General features: G+C 34.7%; 1 protein-coding gene across 2 annotated transcripts; it reads right to left on the bottom strand.

Moving 5' to 3' along the window:
• Nucleotides 1–8,800: 8,800 nt before the first annotated feature.
• Nucleotides 8,801–18,613, bottom strand: LOC125655826 (uncharacterized). Of its 2 annotated transcripts, none has more exons than XM_048886350.2 (4): nucleotides 18,398–18,613; nucleotides 14,971–15,058; nucleotides 14,113–14,285; nucleotides 8,801–9,090 (listed from the first exon to the last, which is right to left on the bottom strand). In XM_048886350.2, exons 1-4 carry the CDS (start codon nucleotides 18,450–18,452, stop codon nucleotides 9,014–9,016), a joined length of 393 nt encoding a protein of 130 aa, XP_048742307.2. In that variant the 5' UTR covers nucleotides 18,453–18,613; the 3' UTR covers nucleotides 8,801–9,013. The 2 variants fall into 2 exon arrangements, with proteins under 2 accessions (XP_048742307.2, XP_056000194.1); XM_056144219.1 differs by lacking the exon at nucleotides 18,398–18,613 and adding an exon at nucleotides 15,192–15,422.
• Nucleotides 18,614–21,094: the final 2,481 nt, after the last annotated feature.

Raw genomic sequence — 21,094 nt, 5'->3', positions numbered from 1 at the left:
TACGTCAGAACACATTTACTTTAAACATAATATCTGGACCAGAAATATTTAAGGAAGCATATAGAATTACCGCCCACCGGGCTTTGTTTCCATGGTAACAGATTGAAAAGAATTATTTCATTTATGCGATTTGTCACTTTGTTTTATAATTGTACAACTTTTGAAGAGTGCATTGAGCATTTTCATGAATAAGATACAATTCCAGACCAAAAATGAAAAATTATATTTATTTGTCAAGTATTGTAGTATCACTTTTATCAGAAATTAAGATGTTGAGGTTTTTTTCCTTCTAATTCAATACAATACAATATTTTCAATATTCCGGCGGGTTTTCCACGGTCCTGCTTCGTCATAAATTCCGTGTTACATTAGCCCGAACCTGTCTTATATACTACATCTTTGAAATAATTTCCCTCTCCTTGCTCCATTGCTTGATATTTGTTTACATAGTTGAACTTCGTGACAATATAAATCCCGGTCAGTGGTGGATTTAGAGGGGTGGGGTGTAAAATTAGTAAAAATGACACTAATAAATCTGTTTTTGTCGACGTTATGCAAATGTTCCTCAGTCAAAAGTGAGACTATTTTAAGATGTACTAGAGAAGACCCTCTTTTATTCTTACATGATCATATCAGTCACGTTTTCTACATTTCAAAGTCCATGCGATAAATTCCTCTATCAGCGCAAGTATATGTCATAGCATTGAAATGTGAAGTACATGTGATTAAAGAGCATTGTCACCTTTCTTTTTAAAAATGCTTGTGAATGCCATAAAAATTCCTAGCTTCGTTAATGTCGAACCTTGTCTTTGAGGATATTATTCACAAACAATGATCGATTATAACAGCATCAAAATAAATCCTACTTTCCCTAGCAAGATTCGCAGAGATTACATGGTCACAACATAATTTTAATGGGAATTAACCGTAGCGCATACTACATATGTATATATAAAAAATTGTAGACTTTTATAATATCAAAGAAAATAATTCATAAATGATCATTTGAGAAAAATTATTATTATTTTGTCATAGAGGGTTACACATACGCCGCTTGACACTTAACAGCGGTAGTAGATAATAAGTAAATATTATGACATTTTCCCTCGATCCAACTATGACGTGTCACATGTTTTCATTATGACGACATAACGCGCGAATTGCACTGAGGTATATCAAGAGTTATCTCCCTGTTGTTACAAACATTGCCTTAAGTCCACTGCTAACTTCATCTGTGGATAAAATTTGTGGGCTGTGGGCTTTTCGGAACTTTGTAGCTCGTGAATACATATACTTACAGTGCCTGTTCAAAATGTTCAAAATCTTTCACTACGTTTTCAGTCAGCACGCATACATTTTACTCGCAAACCACAGAGATGAATGGTGAAGCAGAGGTCGCTGCGATCTGTACTAGGTACTCACCCCCAACAAACGTGTTAGTCCTACACGCATATATTCTTTTAGAGCGGAGTAAAAAAATACTTTAAAAATTACGTATCTAAAGTATCATGTGATCGATTTGTAAATCAATTATTAAGATGTTAACAACGAATTTTACTTCCTTTCTTCTTGAAATCACATCAGTTCTTTCAATTTAATCAGTAGAATTGTAGGACGTTTTACATGATATAATTTGCTAATGCAACCTGTCATTGGCTCGAATGCAGTCTACCATGTTTCATACCAATTGTTAGGCAGTTGGTTACATAGTGATATTCATTAAACATTACTCCGTGTACCGGATCAAGATATAGGGCTCACGGCGGGTATAACCGGTCGACAGGGGATGCTTACTCCTTCTAGGCAGCTGATCCCACCTCTGGACAGAGGTCAGTGTTTGTTCTTCTGTTAATTTTGTATTCATTATGGGATGTATGAAATTGATCACTGTTCATTATTGCATATCAATATCCTACGAAAATCATTATTTCTATCATTTTGACAAAAACTTTTCAAATGACGATGTCATGGCAACAATGAAGTAACCATTTCATTAGGATTAATTTTTGTCTGACAGATACATGACCAGTATTGTATATACATGTAGTTATCAACACTGCGCGCAAGTTACGGCCCTTGTCCGCAATATACCGGTGAAAAAATCGTATTTGTCTACGTTGGTCCTTGTAATTTTCTAGCTTTGTCATTTAATATCTTTCAACCAATTGCAGTCAACTACAATAAAGCCCCGGGGTGGGGCAACCCATCAACTGGTATGAAAATGAAATAATTCGCTATAATTTACATATTTGGTAGAGTAAAGACTCTTCACTGATTGACCTTTTGCTCACTCCGCAAAGGGACGTAGCTCGCGGCGAAGTGTTGACGTGCATGTGTCAGTTCCACCGTCTTTGAAGAGTTCATTACTAGGTTACCCTTATAATCATCCCCATATTTACAATAAACCCTCCATTACTTTGAATTATATAATGATTGTTGACATCAACCATTGTGTTGATAAGCAGACCACTATAACAACTAAAGGTACCTCTATATCATAAAGGTGTATCCTTGTGCCAGTGCTGTACCTCTGTGCACTTCGCATGATATGACAAGGTAAGTTACGATGCACATGTTCGTACTTTTATATCACATGTTAAAGTGTCATAATATTTTGTCGTTATTTACTACCATTATTAAGCGATAATCTGTATACCAGAAACTTTTCTTGTCAAATGCTTAATTGTCAAATATATTGTTTGTATATGTTATTTCTTATTTATATAAAATCACTTTTTTACATGTACATATGATATGCAGGAAGGTAACGTGACCTTCAAATCTGAATGTTTGATGCGTTTTAAAATTAATTCATTTGCAGAGATAATTCCACCGTACATACACGGTGCCAAAGTTCGAGATCTGCTATAACCTGCCATACAAAGTTCGAGATCTGCTATAACCTGCCATACAAAGTTTTTGATAGATATTCTAAATATATATTATGTGCTTGATAAGTGCTGGGAGCAACTTCTTACTCATATATTAAATTGATGATATGGTGTATAATGGAATGTGGACAACCTCGTTAATATTTGCTGATGACAGTCAATATGTTCTTAAATTGTTATATCGTTATAACTGCCATCAAATTTGAGAAATGTTTACTTTGAACGAGACTGTAGCGATATCCCTTTGCCACATTCATATGATGTTTATGCTCTCAACTGATTCGGTACTTAAGGTTGATCGATCTTCATGTGATGTCTTAGGTTTTTGCAAAAATCTAAATAAATTTAACTTTGCACATGATAGAAATATATCTTTCTAAGGAATGCTATTCACTGGATATAATAAAATATCTGGTAAACTAATAATACTGAAAAAAATTATATTTTCCAGAGATAATCAATTATTTATGATTTTAAAAATGTTGTCAAGGGCAATAACTCCTATGTTGGAATTTCCTCTACTGGATGTCTATGGCTTTCCCTAATATCCAAAATTAATCTATACACATTTATGAATTAGCAGTTTTTTAAAACTGTTGATATTTAAATTTTGTCATTTCAACAAGTTTTTATCTAGTTTTATTATTCTGTTTAACGAAAATGTGTGATTTTCTGATGTTGATGTATACTTCTGTTTTTGTATGTCTGACATCTTTAAAAAGGTGGTGACATATACATTTTCTTTGGTTATTAATTGAATTAAACTATACTGAGTGGAAATTTATAAAGTGTTTCCACTTTTAACTATTAATATTGATACGTCACATGAGGATGGAGCTACCTTAAGAACATTTTCTGTCTGTTATCAAATCTTAAATATTGAGAGATACTAACAAACAAGTTAATGTTACAAGGGTTTCAACAATTTCGTCCAAAGTTAGCATGTCGTAAACTCTATAGTCTTTATGATGCTCTAATCTGCCATCGAGTATTCAGATTGCACACTGATTTAACTACAGATAACCAATTGATATATGATATGGGTCATGAAAAGTAGTTTTAATTAAGACATACATGTGAATATTTTCATTTAAAAAGTGTCAAAAAGCGTGTTTAACCCTTTCTCTACCGGCACATTTTAGAGGTTTTTAAATTGACCGATACGGTAGAGAGAGGGTTAAGAAAATTGTCTAATACACCATGGGACAAAGCTGTTTTTATAGCAATTTGTCCTACATTTCGGTAGGGCATATTTTGATGAGTTTCGTATATATTTCTTTTTCTGCGGTTTCGGGAGAAGATCGTGGACGGCGGTGTGATGGATTTTTTTATTTCCCTGAAAAGTTTTAGACATATATTTTCCTTCTGGTAGCAAGATATTCAAGATTGTTATTTTCCATTGCATTTTTATAGGAGTCACATGGTCGTACAACCTTTAAAGTCCTCTTTTGAATTGATTCTATTTGGTTACATTGGCAGGTCGTATGTCCTGTTGACCACACCGTGCACGCATATACATAAATTGGTCTTATGAGTGATTTGTAAACCTGTATAAGGTCACTCTCAGATAAACCTGAATATTTGAGTTGACGTAGGTAAATAAGCGTTTCGATGCCTTTTTCAGTTAAATAATGCACATGTTTACCCCATTTGAGATCTTCACTAATAATGTCACCAAGTAATTTATTTTCAGACACTCGTTATATTTCTGTTCCATTCATAGAAAGATTTCCCACTTCAGGGTCTTTGCCAAAAGATACGATGATTTCTTTGGTTTTGGATGCATTTATGCCCAGTTGGTTTACGGCAGACCATTCCATGATTGATTTGATGGAGGATGTCATCTCAGGATTTTCACTTTTTCGTAAAATTTCAATGATGGTGGTGTTGTCCACAAATTTAACATTTGGTATATCCGTTTGGAGATCCGCCACCATATGGATAAATAGCTCTGGTCCGCTGATGGTTCCCTGTGGTACTCCTTCGTTGACATTTGCCCAATCCGATTTTTCATTTCCAATCTTTACTCGCTGCACACCATTTGTTAGGAAACTTTAAAACCATTGAATCATTACAGGATCAGCATTACTATTTTGTAATTTTTCCAGCAATTTTCTATGGTGAATATGATCAAACGCTTTGCTGAAATTAATTAGTAGTCTTGCAAAGTATTTGCTGTCATTTAACTCCTTGTAGATTGGTTGTAGGATTTCCAAGAGAGCATGTGTTGTTGAATTCCCTTGTATTGCACCAAATTTACTGGTGTCAATCCTTGGACATACTTTCCTCAGGTGTTGTACAGGATAACTGTCTAAGAGTTTGGCTAACACGGGTGTTAACAACATTGGACGCAAATCATTTTTTTATTGTTTACTGGAATAGTTTTTGGAACTGGGACAATGTCAGCCTTTTTCCAACACTGTGGAACACTACCCTCCCTCAGCAAACTGTTAAAGATGGCACATATTGGTGCAGCGATGATATCCGACAGTTCTTCTAGGATCCAGTTTGGTAGATTACCAGGTCCAGTAGTTTTTAAGGGTTTATGTTTCTTAGTTTTTTTGCAAACAGATTCCAAGGATATTATGAAATCATCTGGTAGATGGTGAGCTTGTGGTTGTTGGGTTTCAGACAGTGGTTTTAGATCCTTTGATACCGACACAAACGTTTGGTTGATGACGCCTTCCAAGAGCTGGACGTCACCACTGTAATCGTTTGCTGCAAGGTGTTGTAAGCCGTCATTCTTTTTGTTTAGGTCTAGGAAGCATTTCAGTTTTCCACCGTTATTTATTGTCAAAATCACACATATTGTCAACAGATTTCTGGTAGAAGTTGCATTTGAGGATTGTGGACTTTTTGTTTACTTGATTTCGGATTTTGTGGTACAATTCGATATTGCCACTGCACCTTGCCTGTTGTCTCCTAGAGATAAGCTTATAGAAATCAGGGGTTTTGTCACTAGAGCGCACAATCTGGTTTTAATAGGAATGCAACAATCTACAATTTCAGTTGCAGTATTGTTGAAGAATTGTGTTTGCAGCTCACATGGCGGTAGGCGGTAAAAGTTTTGTCATATAACGGCCCTCAACTTAATGACAACCTCCATCCTCTGGTTAAATACTGCACATCTAGATTTTACAACTGATATTTTTGGTTTCACTAACTCGTAGGCACAAGGTTTAACCATCACCGCTTCGTGATCTGAAGATCCCATGGAGCCGATAGTAAAGGGAACATCATAATAGTTAGCCAGATTAGTCATAAAGTTGTCTAGAATGTTCTTGGATCGAGTTGGTATTCTCACAATTTGTTTGAATTTGAAACTTCTTTGAAGTGTTTGGTGTTTGAGCTTGTTAAAGTCACCCATTATGAAGATACCAGCTTATGGATGTTTCTGTAGTATTTTTAGGCACTCGAAAATGTGAACTGTCATAACACTGTCTTTACCATCTGGTGGGTGGTAAATAGCTCCAACAATTAGAACTGACACACTTCGGGGGAGGCGGTGAGGCTGGATTGTAATCCACTTCGATTCATTGTCACTGTTTTCTAATTCATTCCATATTTTAAATGGGATGGCGTCCTTTAAGTCAATGGCTACACCTCTTCCCTACCTGTCTGTACCAGAGTTACTCAATGGGCGTGGTATCCCTACAGTGAAATTGGGTCAGCAAGGGAGTCATGGTTTAACCATGTTTCTAGTGAAACTGCGATATCAACTGAATTTAATTCACAAACACACTGGAGGTCATCTAATTTGGGTATGACTGACCAAGCATATGGATTTAAAATTCCGAGGAAATCCTAGATTGAATGATTGGTGACTTTTATCAAGTTTTTGAAATTTATTTGTTTAGATTGCTTGTTTATTAGTGCAAAGTGACGCCGAGCACTAATCTTAACTGCGATTTTATGCCGTTTTCCTTTTCTGCCACGACCACCTCTGTATTTGTACAATTCAAATGTTTTGAGTGTTTGTTTAAGATGATTAGGTATATTTCCTTTGACACACATACAAATCAGCTCACCTCTTGTGTAGGTTATGCCTGACCGAACACACAATGACAGTATTTATATCACTGGAGTAGCACATGGTTATTGTTTGAAATAAATCCTTGAAAATCACAAAAGCTGTACTAATTCGAATAACAATTGGAATTTCAAACCATTCCCTGAATTAATATCAAAACAAAAATCGCCAACAAAATCCATAGAAAGCTGAAAAAATGTCAAAAGTACAGCACGTTACACAGGAGAGAATTTGCAGTGCTGGCAGCTAGTGAGGCGCTCAAGGGTATGGTATCTGAAATCAACTCTGGTGTATCCAGGGGTCCTCGTTTGCTAACCTCTTAATGTTGTATTCTTTATAGGACTTATGAGATTTGTCCTACTTTTAATTTACATTACTTTATAAGATGCATGTAATTGATCACTGTTTTTTTCTCCACTTTTTTCATGAAAAAGAAATTAGAAAGATGTGTAGATTGATTCACTTATCACTCAAGGAATTTAAAATCCGAAACTTAGCAAAACTGAATAAATGCATTGAAATGCTAAAATGAAAATCCTTGATTACCTTGTCCTAACGGTAGTTCCGTTCTGTTGACGTATTACAGTGTAGAATGTAGATACATCGAACTGATGTGATTAATAGAATCCTTCATAAGTACGAGTGTGGGATAAGGAAATTCCACCGAGTAGACAAGATTCGCCGTCTAGGACTCGGCAAAGCCTCGTCCTAGAAAGTGAATCTTGTTCCAGAGGTGGCATCTCCCTATTCCATACGAGTTAATAATGAAGGATTATTTTTCTCACATTTTACAGTAAACTAAAAGCCCAAGGTTGTCCACGAGAAAGCTATACCACATTAAAATTTAAAGAAAACAAAGCAAAATATTTCACTTCACCGTGTAACGTAAATCGTCACCATGTAATGTAAATCAGAAAATAGATGACGTCACAATCAAATGACGTCGCAGCAGTGTGAGACAGAAAAATCTCACATGGCTGTTTCAAATCGGTAAAGTCGATCTCACACTAGTGGTAATATGAGAAAACAATGTCCTTCTCCCTGAATGCTGGTTACCTAGATCGTTCTTGCATAAACAGGAGTGAAAACTGTATCAGAAACCCGTAAACAAATTTCTTTTACGCTTTATGAGGTTAGAAATGACTATGATTCATTGTGATGCAATAAGTACCCACATATGTCCAAAGCACAAAGTACACGTAAGTAACAACTAGCAGTTAATATTTTCTTTTTTCTATTCATTTCACTGACAGTGTGTGTTTTTTCTGAAAGGTGAATATTTATAGCAAATATTGATGTAAAGAAATAAACATTTTATAGGGTATTAAAAACACTAATCTTCATTTTCAAAACACGCTCTGACAAATGATTCGCTATGTAAGAGTTTATTTGAAAAATCTATTATCAAGAAGTGAACATTTCTGTGTATCAATACTATAGATATATCAATCAACCTGTTACTAAATCATGGTAAATTGTGCTTAAGCGTTAGATACATGCATCACAGATTAATAAGATGATTTTCAAACACTGTATGGGAGAAATACAACAATTATTTTAATGTTAATCTCATAAACACAAAATATCGATTTCATATATTCGGAAAACATAATCCTTTGTATTCTACCACCACAGAGAATGTAGGAAATTACACTCATATCAGGGGAGACAATATCGAAAACGATTAAACAAAACATCAGTTTCTAAACATTATCTAAATACATAGAATGGATCATTTCTTATTTTACATTAACATACCTGGACCACTGGACCCTCATATCATTTTTAAAAACATGACATTTATATGATTTTGCTATTCAAAATCTTAAAACAAAACGACATGAGACAGTTTTAGCAAGAAAAGTACTGACAAAAGACAAATCATTTAATTTTATTTGACCATTGGAAATATATTCTTACATGAATGAATACACATCATGTTACGCTTTATTAAGTAAGCCTGAAATGTTTTTCGATTTGAACGCAAGTTCATGATAATATAAAAACTAATTGCTTTTCATTCTGCTTATTTGTAGGATGGAGGCGGTTGATATCCGGTAGAGGGCACTTGTTGTTGTGGAGGATAAGAGTGTTATGGGTAGGTAGCCTGAGTTCCGGGAGGGTAGGAAGCTGTGTTGACGTAACCACCACCCATCTGCGCAGTTGATGCTGAAATACCAAAGGATATAAAGACACAATATTCCAAATCTTAAAAATGTCGATCGCGAGAAAAAATAGAAAGACATATAGAAAATTAACTCAATTGAAATCCTTTCACATGTGTATTCTTTGTAAATTGACATATTAGGAGGGTCATTCAACAATACGTAGACAATGTCTCTCTGATATATATATATATATATATATATATATATATATATATATATATATATATATATATATAGAAATGAAATTCAACAAGTTATTGAATTTGAAATCCTTCATTTTATTGACCTCGAACGTTTCATTTTATTTGATCATTTAGTATCAGTGATATTTGATTTTAAAAACAGTATGTTCTTTCGCCATGGAGCATCTTTACGTCAAAAACATAACATCACAGCATTGTGTTTTACAGTTTCTCAAAGTAGTCTCCTCTACATTTCACACACAGTATGTGGCGCCTTCTAGCTTTATGTTTTAATTATCTAGCGGGCTGCAACTCTTCTCATTTCCAAATGTTCAGAAAGAATTGTAAAGACGGTGCCGGAACTAACATAAAAAATATCTGGGATTTTTGCCACAGTGACGCCGCTATCATTTTCCACCGCGTTACTTATTTTTTGACAAGTTTTCCAAAAATTCCTACCAAGACATTCGCCATCCAATAAACAGTATACCACAAGAAAATCCGCTATGCCATTTATACACTAAAGCAAGTCTCATTTTTGGAGATATTATCCACTTCTTCCAGCATTTAAGCAGTTTGCACTGGAGATTTCCGGAGTACAACACAAAATGTTATGGTCATTCGCTGCTACGTGATTTCCCGTGACGTCATGTTTTTGCTTTCATGAAAGCAAACTGTCTGTCTTCTTTAATCATTTCCCATCTAACGCCTTGACATATTACGTCAAAACTTTGCTTGTCAAAAATGATGTATCATTTCTATACAAAAATTGATAAATGTTATTGTTTTATTGCTATTTTGAGAGATTTGATAATTAACATTATCTGATGCAATTTTGTAAATAACAAACTGTTACCGTGCGCCGTGAACTCATTTTTCAGTTTTGATTTATATTCTATATATATATATATATATATATATATATATTCAATAAATTATTTTTTCTTGGTATCGGGGTAGAATAAAGTCAAAAAATAAAATCCAATACTCAAACTTTTATCTATAGCGCTTTCGCCCTGCGGGCTCGTCAGTAGATTTTTAAACAATGTAAACAAGTTCCATTATGACGTCATCCTCGTGACGTTATGTGGGCAACGTCAAACATAATACAGTCATGACTGTGACGTCAGAACATTATACAATGTTAATGTTAGGCACTTTTAAAAATACAGACATATTTAAAATAGTTCAGTCTATAAGTTTTAAGCGCCTCTGAATATTCCTGTACATTAAAGGAGACATTCTATGTAAAATGTACATGTTAAATAACATGAAGTAAAAATATTAACAGTTTAGTTTCGGCTTAAACAGTTTTATGAAATAGTTTTCCTTGGCTCTGCGTAATTGTTCATTTTCCTCTTTTACTTTGTAAAATGGAAAAATATAAAATCTGCCTCCCCCGCACGAATCAAAATGTCCGCTACACGGTGTGTTTCTTATTGTAGGATCTCTGATCTGTTGTTTATGTACACGAACACGGTCAGCCAATTTGGTTCCTGTTTGACCTATATAGTTTTCTCCAATCAGAAACATTAAATGACCTCATTCAGCCCACGGATATACTCCACAGCAGACGTCAACCACCAAATTTGAAAAAAATTCTCACTAAAGCCAAATTTACATCAAACCCCGAAAAACCAGCAGTCTTCAAATGCGAGGATCCACGATGCGGTACTTGGCAATTTATACAAACCGGCCACTCCATAACTTTCAAAAACGGAATGAACTTCAATGTAAATTCAACTATGACGTGTAAATCTAAAAATCTACTTTATTGTATGACGTGCCCTACATGTGGAGAAAACTATATAGGTCAAACAGGAACCAAATTGGCTGACCGTGTTCGTGTACATAAACAACAGATCAGAGATCCTACAATAAGAAACACACCGTGTAGCGGACATTTTGATTCGTGCGGGGGAGGCAGATTTTATATTTTTCCATTTTACAAAGTAAAAGAGGAAAATGAACAATTACGCAGAGCCAAGGAAAACTATTTCATAAAACTGTTTAAGCCGAAACTAAACTGTTAATATTTTTACTTCATGTTATTTAACATGTACATTTTACATAGAATGTCTCCTTTAATGACAGGAATATTCAGAGGCGCTTAAAACTTATAGACTGAACTATTTTAAATATGTCTGTATTTTTAAAAGTGCCTAACATTAACATTGTATAATGTTCTGACGTCACAATCATGACTGTATTATGTTTGACGTTGCCCACATAACGTCACGAGGATGACGTCATAATGGAACTTGTTTACATTGTTTAAAAATCTACTGACGAGCCCGCAGGGCGAAAGCGCTATAGATAAAAGTTTGAGTATTGGATTTTATTTTTTGACTTTATATATATATATATATGTATGTATGTATGTAAAAGTTATACGGTACCAATTTTGATGCACCAGATATATATATATATATATATATATATATATATATATATATATATATATATTTATTTATTTATTTATTTATTATATAGCTAATAAATAGTCTATTATAAAATCTGCGTAAAATCCAGAGAAAGTTAGCGTTCAATATCCTGAGAATTTATTGAACGCTAACTTTGCATTGCGTAAATTGTATGCGCCCGAAACATTCCGAGTATGAGCGTTCAATATTGACGTTACCGTAACGACGTAAACAAGCCAAAATGGCAGACGGCGGTCCTCCGAATCTGACAGAGCCGGTATTTGATATTTACTTAAGCAAATGTTTTACTGTACATAAATTATAATGTCCCCATTCACAAAATCAGTTTGCTTCATGCATTAATGACGGATTAAATATTGAACAGTTAAGAAATGCATGCCGATATTGCACACCTTCACCTTAGATGTTAATATTGATGAATTCTCGTCTATTTTGGAGTAGTTTGAGTGAAAAGGGATATAATTTAACAACTAAACACTTTAGCTATATAATAAAAGGGTTATTGAACTTATATAGGTGAATATTGACACTCTTTGGCTGTCAAAATGCACTCGCAAGCTCGTGCATTTTGACAGCCAACTCGTGCCAATATTCACCAATATAAGTTCAATAACCCTATAATATTTATTTATTTATTTATTTATTTATTCACTCTTGCATAGCTTTTATTCTTAGACGAATTTGATTCCAGTATTTGGCACTCTGTTTGTCCTTTTAGTTCTTGCAAGTTTATTGTTATTTCGGATTTCGAAAATTTCGGCTTCAACATCACCGAAGAGACATTATTTTCTTGAAATGCGCAACTGATGCATCATAATTGATACGGTATAAGTTTTAAATAATTAAATTCATTTATTGTCTAATTATGTCTATCAATTTTGAATGTAATATGACGTCCAGAAAAAAGGTTATGGCAAAAGAAAATAGACATACGCTAGTTTCAAAATCCAAATAATAAATTCGTTTATTACTACATAACCTCCACCAAAGAAAGCAGTGCTGATTTCTGACAAACTCCTCGCGTTTATGGCATGTATCGCCCTGTAATGGTAACATCAACCTTCAAAAATCGCAATCTCAAAATATATTTGACTTTTTACAGTAGTGTTTAAAATTAACATACGTCAGATATTTCATTTTATCATGAAACTATATGGGCTTACAAAAAGTCTGATATTGTTTAGGTCAGGTTGTAATTCATTACGCTGTAAAAACCAAACTTGCGTACCAGGATTTTCGTTAAATGGGTCAGGAATCCAACACTTATTTAAACCGTCATTCATGAATTTACCAAGTATGAATTTTGCATATTCTGTGGTAATTTTAATGATTTAATATGCCATTTGTATTGATCCAACCTGTCACTTGCTATCTGATGTGCATCATACACTTGTTAATTACACAGCTCCTTACCCACTGATTCTGACTACGCATAACCCCGTTTACCAGATAAAGATATAGGACTCACTGCTGATGTAACTGGATAATAGGAGATGCTTACTCCTCCTAGGTACATGATCCTACCTCTTGATTGTCCAGGGGTCTTAGTTTGCCCTACTCTTCATTTTGTATTCTTTATAGAAATTAATTTAATTCAACCTACGACCTATCTTATCGTGCTCACAGTGGATGTGATCAGTTGGCAGGGAATGATAACTACTCCTAGGCACCTGATCCCACCTCTGGTATATCCAGTGGTCCGTATTTGCCCACCTCTCTATTCTGTATTGCTTATATGAGTTATGAGATTGATCACTGTTCACTATTTTCATCTTTCATGAGATATATCCCTCTTTGTTATCTTCAATCTTTTATAGCAAATTTTTATATTTCCACTGTATGCTATGAAATACTCACCAATCGCTATTTTCAACCTGTATTTGAATTCAGAAAGTATGGGTCAAATGATTGGATCAAGATAGAAATTAACAGTGTGTTGATGTTTCCGTAATCTTGATAACGTACAGGGGAACGATGGGCAAATGGGGGAAAGGAGGAAAGAGTTAGAGGATAGAGAAAGGGAAAGGGAGTTGAGGATAAAGAAAACGTAACGGAGGTAAGGAATGGCAGGGGTTTAAAGGTCATACACACAACCATATCTCTGTAACAGATCGAAACTCATTAAGCATTCACTGTACAAAAAAAAATCCCCCGCGCCAATTTAGCAAAGGAACAAATTATCTGATTTCTCGCTTCTAGTCCTTGACATGTCGTTCTTTGGACTTAATAACAAATCAAAACTCTGAGTGATATTGTTAAAGTCTTACCGTAAATCTATCGTATGCAAAATATTCAAGGACATTAATAAGAGAATGCTTGATTTGTTGCCTTATAATTCATAAAGTGAATTTACTGGGTCTCTGTAGATTAATCTGAGATTGTATTGAAAATACAAACCTGCGGTTGATGTAGAAATCACTGTTGCAGCAGGGCCTGTTGTCGTTTGGAGTAGTTTACCCCTGGCTGCTAGGCGGCGTGGTCGGATACAGCAAAAAAATACCAACAGTCCAATCAGCGTTGCGAGGCCAACCAAACAGCCAATCACAGCGCCAACTATGGAGCCAACAGGTCTGTAAAACAATTAAAAGAGATAGATAGAGAGAGAGAGAGAGAGAGAGAGAGAGAGAGAGAGAGAAAGAGAGAGAGAGAGAGAGAGAGAGAGAGAGTCAAATAATATTAAAGTGTCAATAGATAACCAGATATTAATTCGATATATGCCATAAATCTGGAATTTGATGCGTCAATATATTTTTGAGGATTTGGTAGAAAATGTTAAAATTTTGTTTTTGGGTTCTACTTTTTTTGTTCATCAACATCCATGCTGAATATTAAAACCACTAGATATTTCAATCATTATTTTCTTTACTTTAATAAATTCAACAATCATATGCATTGAGATAGACATGTAAGATAAATTAATAAATAAGACAAATCCAGTTGTATACAAATAAAACTTTCTGGACCATTCCACCAGGAATTCCACTCGTCACTAATTAATTGACATTCAAATCCTATATGAGCCTTTTAATCGGATTCTATAAACCGGTATACTTACACCTGTGTTCTCCTACTGAGAATGACACTTGCGCAGGTGGTAAAGATACATGCAGTCAAACTTTTAATTTTGATATAGATTTGTTTTTAAGAAATATATTTTTACGAATTGGGTAGATGCGCACAATTGCTAAACATTAAATGGCAGTCAAAATATATCCAGATTTACGGTATACAATAAAATTATATGCAAAGACATACATGTAGTAGGAGTAGCTAGAATAGGTACAGGTGTAGTTGTATCTGCCATTGCTGTATCTGGAGTAGCAGTACCTGGCATTAGCAACACCTGCAAAGAAAAAAGCAGAAAATTCGAATGTTTTCATCTCGTTTAGCGAACTCGTCATATTCACTTCTTCATTTTCATCTTACAAATAGAGACCCCGTGTCAAGGTAGGCGTTGAAACAATAAAGAGCTATACCTGCTAGGTCACTGAGTGTCATATATAGGTAAATGTGTTGTATTTCACCTAAAGTGATGACTTCTCACACCTAAAGCGGTGACGTCTCACACCTAAAATGATAACTTCTCACAACTAAAGTGGTGATGTCTCACACCTAAAATGATGACTTCTCACAACTAAAGCGGTGACGACTCACACCTCAAGCGGTAGCGTCGTTTCTCAAAACAAAGATTAAGCAATATATATACAAAATATTTCCTGGTATAGTTATTATTGGCGGTCGTAGCTGTGTTTACATGCGCCTCAGATAAATGATTCAACAACTAAATCAGTTCAGTGGAGAATGGCGGATTTTAACTGTATATATCTGACCGGTAACATGTGTTTAATATCACACCGCCGAAATAGTATTATATTTTATCTAGTATGCGCATTATCTATCAACAATTAGCAAAGCACTTTTCAATGATAACTATACGATTAAGGACTCTGGAAATCAAAGCGATCCATCCATGCTTTTAAATCCTCTCATATTTTCAGAAATAACGAAAGAAAGAAAAACACATTCTAGATAGTTTTCAGCTATAAATTTCCAAGGTGTGTCCACTTATTTTGTTTGCTTAAGATCTGACAGGAAATTCTTATAAACTATTGGGATAAATCTACGAATCTAACTATAAATCAGCATACTGTCCAATCCTAAGATTTAAAAGTTATATTGTCTGTTTTGGAGATTCTCTAATCCCAATGAAACCTCTATCCTTTATATTTATTTCGTTTGGAAATGTATTTCTTTTCTTCTTTTTATATTTGTTTTAGCTGCATTTGCTTGACTTTCATCATCATTTATATGTAGGGATCACGGTGAGTGTGAGCGATTAACAGGGGATACTTAATTCTCTTAGGCATCTGGTTCCACCTGTGTTTGCACTGCTTCCTAATTTTATGTTTTATAGGAATTGTGAGATTGATTTTTGCTTGTTTTGTCTTTCAATATTTCATTCAAAATTACGTCGAAATACTACTAAATGTTAGGAGTAATGATATTATTTTGACAACAATTGTCTCATGTTTAGAATGTTCGCTTCGCAACAAGAAAGGTCAAAGTTTGATTACCGTGTAAAATTGATACATTTAAGAAATGCAGTGACTGTTCCTTTGCTAAGTGCCCCACAAAAGTGAAAGTCACCGGTCTTTTAGATATGACCTTTAAAACGTTGACATGATAAGGGAACCTCATTATCAACGGCCCGAGCTCTGTGCATATGACAAAATTTGAGGCACTTTACTTACATATGTTGACATCTCTTAGTGCACAAAAACGCATCGCATGTGGGCTGAAATACCTCATAAGGAAAAAAGAATTTGACATTCCGTTTAAAATGACTTGGCAACTTTCACTGTATCTACTAAAATCACTTGGGATTTTACCACGTCAAATACTTTGCAGATATTTACTTATTTGCCCACATTTACACAATGAAAAGCTTAAAAGTGATTTCGGTTGGGACCACTGATCTTACTGAGGTCTGAATAAATTTTCATACATAATCGGACCACTTGAATTTACCAGACATTTTATCACTAAAGTGTAACCCTATTAGAGTGAGTCAAATATCTCTGTGGAGTTCGGAAAAAGCTCTCTGCGGACCTTCACGGCATTTCAAAACTACGGGGTACATATCTTATAAGTTTGTCGCGGAAATAACAGCTGAAATACCGGCCAAATTAGCGTTTAAAATGTGTTTCCATCCACCTGTGACGTCATAGGATTTTAAAAAGTCAATGATAAAATAAGATTTATGCATGACAGGAACGTAAATTTTGTTGGAGTCTGTTTCAATGGTTATTGTAAAAAAAAAATCTTGTTAACCATACAATATTTCAAAAGTCTACGTTATATATAGATAACCAATACTATGTTTCAAAATATTGAATCCAAGGGCAATAACTTTGTTGTCATTAATTTATGCATCAAGTCCATTATGCAACATATTTCCTTTATTTTTCACAGAAAATTTGCATAATATTTAAAGAAACAGTTTCATGAAATTGTTATGAATACTATCATATCGTTACAACCTGTTTTTTGTAAAATTTTGATAATGATGTTTAATGAAAACTGCAATTTTCTGACGCTGATAACAGGTTTATTATGCTAATTGATAAAGATTTTATCAATACCGTAACATACTTATTTTATCACTTTTATTTGTTACTAAGATATATTATTTGAAGAATCACCAATCAAATAAAACATTGAACCTATAATTTTAAAAGGGTGGAATTACCTTAAATCAAACAAAATTAAATTAAATTACGAGCGCGAAAATCTTGGTCAAATGTTTTTTCATACAGAATGCGTTAAGCATCAAGTCAGCACGTGCTAAACTCAAGGTATTTGAATTATGAACCCCTAAACTCAGATAGTTATTATTCATATGTACATCATGACTCATATGCTTATCCCTTTTAGCCTGAATATCAACAAAAATCGTATTGTCGGGATTTCCATTCATAGATAAGTTTTACGTGTATGCAAACATCGGCCGGCGCCCTAAATGATACGTTTCTACACGTGCACACCATTTGACAAAATTTATTTAATATTTCAATCTATAGTAAAACATCTTGGTATTTCCGTCTCATATTAGTACGTTTATACCCTAAGAAAATTATGAATTGATGACAACCTTTCTTTTTAGCAAAACCAAAACAATTCTCGATTAGGTTATTTTAACACGTGACCTATCTTTTTTTCACCACGCTCATATTCGTGCAAATTAAAGGTATGCGATCCATGAGAGACATTAAAAACAATGTCTATTTCGCAGTGTTATCACGGACAAATATACTATAAAATGTAAATAAACATACTTACACGTTTTCTGCCTAACAAATTTTTAAAGCATTTTCTTACAAGAAAGTGAAGGTAACGAACATTGATCAATCTCATAAATCCCATAAAGACAAAAACAAAACTAGGGCAAACACGGACCCCTGTTAAAAAAACAGTAGAGGAATCCGGTGTCTAGGAAGAGTGCGGTGTCCATTTGACCGGTCACTCAATGAGCCCCCTAAAAGTGACGTTGAGAAAAATAGATTTCTTTAAGACCTTTTTACATTGCTATACAATTACGGAAATGATATGTAAATTTGTAAATTACATTTTTAATTCGGTCTCTTTTTTCGATTAGATTTCTCTTCAATTTTTTAAGGCTTACCTATGAAAACGGAGCTGATGAGCGACACGAGGAGACAAAGACGAGGTCGTGCCATTTTGTTTAAGATAACCACGGCAAGTATCACACGCTATTTAATCAACGATTCGATAATTCAAATCCTTACTTGCAGTATGAAAAAGATGCTAGAACAGAAGATAAAGTTATCTGAAAGGTCGATTACATTTCAAACAGCTAGTAACCTGAATAAGTACCTGTTATATGTAGATAGTTATGCATCTCATTGAAGTCAATGTTTATTCAAAATTAATTTCACAGATAGATAAAAAAAAATAGTTGAACTTAAGTCCACCAGTAGCTACATCTGTGGATAAAGTCTGTCTGACTTTGCGGAACTTTGTAGCTCATGAATACAAATACATATACATGTACTTACAGTGCCTGTCCAAACAGTTCAAACTCTTTCCCTACGTTTTCAGTCAACACGCATACATTTTACTTGCAAACCACAGAGATGAATGATATTTAAAACAGACGTCACTGCGACCTCTACAAGGTACTCTCCCCAACAAGCATGTTAGTCTTAAACGCATATATTCTTTTAGAGCGGAATAAACATACTTTAAAGATTGCCTATGACGAGCATCATGTGATAAATTTGTAAATCAGTTACATGTATTAAGATGACAACGAATTCTACTTCCTCAGGATAACCTTTCTACTTGAAATCACATCGTTTCATTCAATTTAGTCACTTATGCTTCATACTTAGATACTTCTCTATCGTCAGCTTTCCATATTTATGTAGCAAATTATATTTCTCAACTGATTCGATACGCAAGAGGTTGTTCTGCGTATTGTCAGTTTCTAAATCGAGGCAAGCTACTGACAAACACGTTGATGGTACAGGGATTTCAGTAGTTTCGATTAAAGTCAGCTTTTCACAAAATTCTATTGTCGTTATAACAATCTAGTTTGCCAATACAACCTAGCATTGGTTCAAATGCTGTCTGACGTGTTTCATACCGATTGTTAGACCGTTCTTGGCACACTGATTTTGACTACGTATAACTCCGTTTACCTGATCAGGATATAGGGCTCACGGCAGGTAGGAGCGGTCGACAGGGGATGCTTACTCCTCCTAGGCACCTGAACCCACCTCTGGTGTGTCCAGGGGTCCGTGTTTGCCCAGCTATCTATTTTGTATTGTTTATAGGAGCTATGAGATTGATCACTGTTCGTTATCTTCACCATGCAATAGAATTGTATGATGTTTTACAACATCGGGAATAATATGGTCGTTATCATATTGATATAATTTGCAAATACAACCTATCATTGGTTGGAATACAGTCTACCATGTTTTATACCAATTGTTAGGCCGTTGATTACACACGGACTTTCATTAAACATGTCTGTTTTCTGGATCAAGATATAGGGCTGACGGCGGGTGTGACCGGTCATCAGGGGATGCTTACTCCTCATAGGCACCTAATCCCACCTCTGATGTGTCCTGGGCTCAGTGTTTGTTCTCCTCTTAATTTTGTATTCATTATGAGATATATGAAATTGATCACTGTTCATTATTGCATTTTTCTATGATTATGACAAAACTCCGATTGATGAAAAGACGACGGCATGGCAACAATAAAGTAATCCTTATATTAGGATTAATTTCTGTCTGACAGATACATACCCAGTATTGTATATAGTTATCAACACTTCGAGCAAGTTACAAACCTTGTCAGCAATATATCGGTGGCCTTTGTAATTTTGTAATATATAGCTTTGTCACTTATTATCTTTCCATCGACTGCAGTCAACTACAATAGTGGCCCCAGGTTGGGGCAACCCATTAACTTGTATGAAAATTGAATAATTCACATATTTGTTAAAGTAAGGACTCCTCACTGTTTGGTCTTTGGCTCACTCCGCAAAGGGACGTAACTCCCAGAGAAGTGTTGACGTGCATATTTCAGTCCCAGCGTCCTTGAAGAGTTTATTACTATTTTACCTTTATAATCACCCCCATATTTACAAATATCCTCCATTACTTTGAATTATGGTGCATCAAAATTGGTACCGTATAAGTTTTACATAATGATTGTTGACATCAACCATTGTGTTGATAAACAGATCACTATAACAACTAAAGGTACCTCTAGATCATAAAGGTGTATCTTTGTACCAGTGCTGTGTTTAAATGTAACTCTGTGCACTTCGCACGATATGATAAAGTAAGTTACGACGCACAGGCTCTCATAGTTGTATCACATGGGAAAGTGTCGTAATATTTTGTCGTTATTTACAACCGCTATTAAGCAATACGCTGTATATCGGAAAATGCTCTTGTCAAATTATTGTCAAATGAAAGGTAAAGATAACGAATAACGATCAATATCATAACTCATGTAAGCAATACAAAATACATAGTTGGGCAAACACGAACCCCTGGACACACCAGAGGTGGGATCAGGTGCCTAGGAGGAGTAAGCATCCCCTGTCGTCCGGTCACACCCGCCGTGAGCCCTATATCCTAATCAGGTAAATGGAGTTATCCGTAGTCAAAATCAGTGTACCAGGAACGGCCTAACAATCGGTATGAAACACGTCAGACAGCATTTGACCCAATCTTTTATATATATATATATAAAATCACTCCTATTTTTACTTATGATATGCACGAAGGTAAAGTGACCTTCAAGTCTGAATGTTTGATGCAGTTTAAAATGGACTCAT

The sequence above is a fragment of the Ostrea edulis genome, chromosome 7 (assembly GCF_947568905.1).
Source record: "Ostrea edulis chromosome 7, xbOstEdul1.1, whole genome shotgun sequence".
NCBI lineage: Eukaryota > Metazoa > Mollusca > Bivalvia > Ostreida > Ostreidae > Ostrea > Ostrea edulis.
This window is presented reverse-complemented; position numbering and strand designations above follow the sequence as displayed.

Excerpts from the sequence above, each read along its gene's own strand:
- LOC125655826 (XM_048886350.2), bottom strand. The coding sequence starts at position 18,452 with ATGGCACGACCTCGTCTTTGTCTCCTCGTGTCGCTCATCAGCTCCGTT. Across the intron at positions 15,059-18,397 it reads CATCAGCTCCGTTTTCATAG|GTGTTGCTAATGCCAGGTAC; the intron begins GTAAGCCTTAAA and ends TTTTCTTTGCAG. Across the intron at positions 14,286-14,970 it reads TCTAGCTACTCCTACTACAT|ACCTGTTGGCTCCATAGTTG; the intron begins GTATGTCTTTGC and ends ATTGTTTTACAG.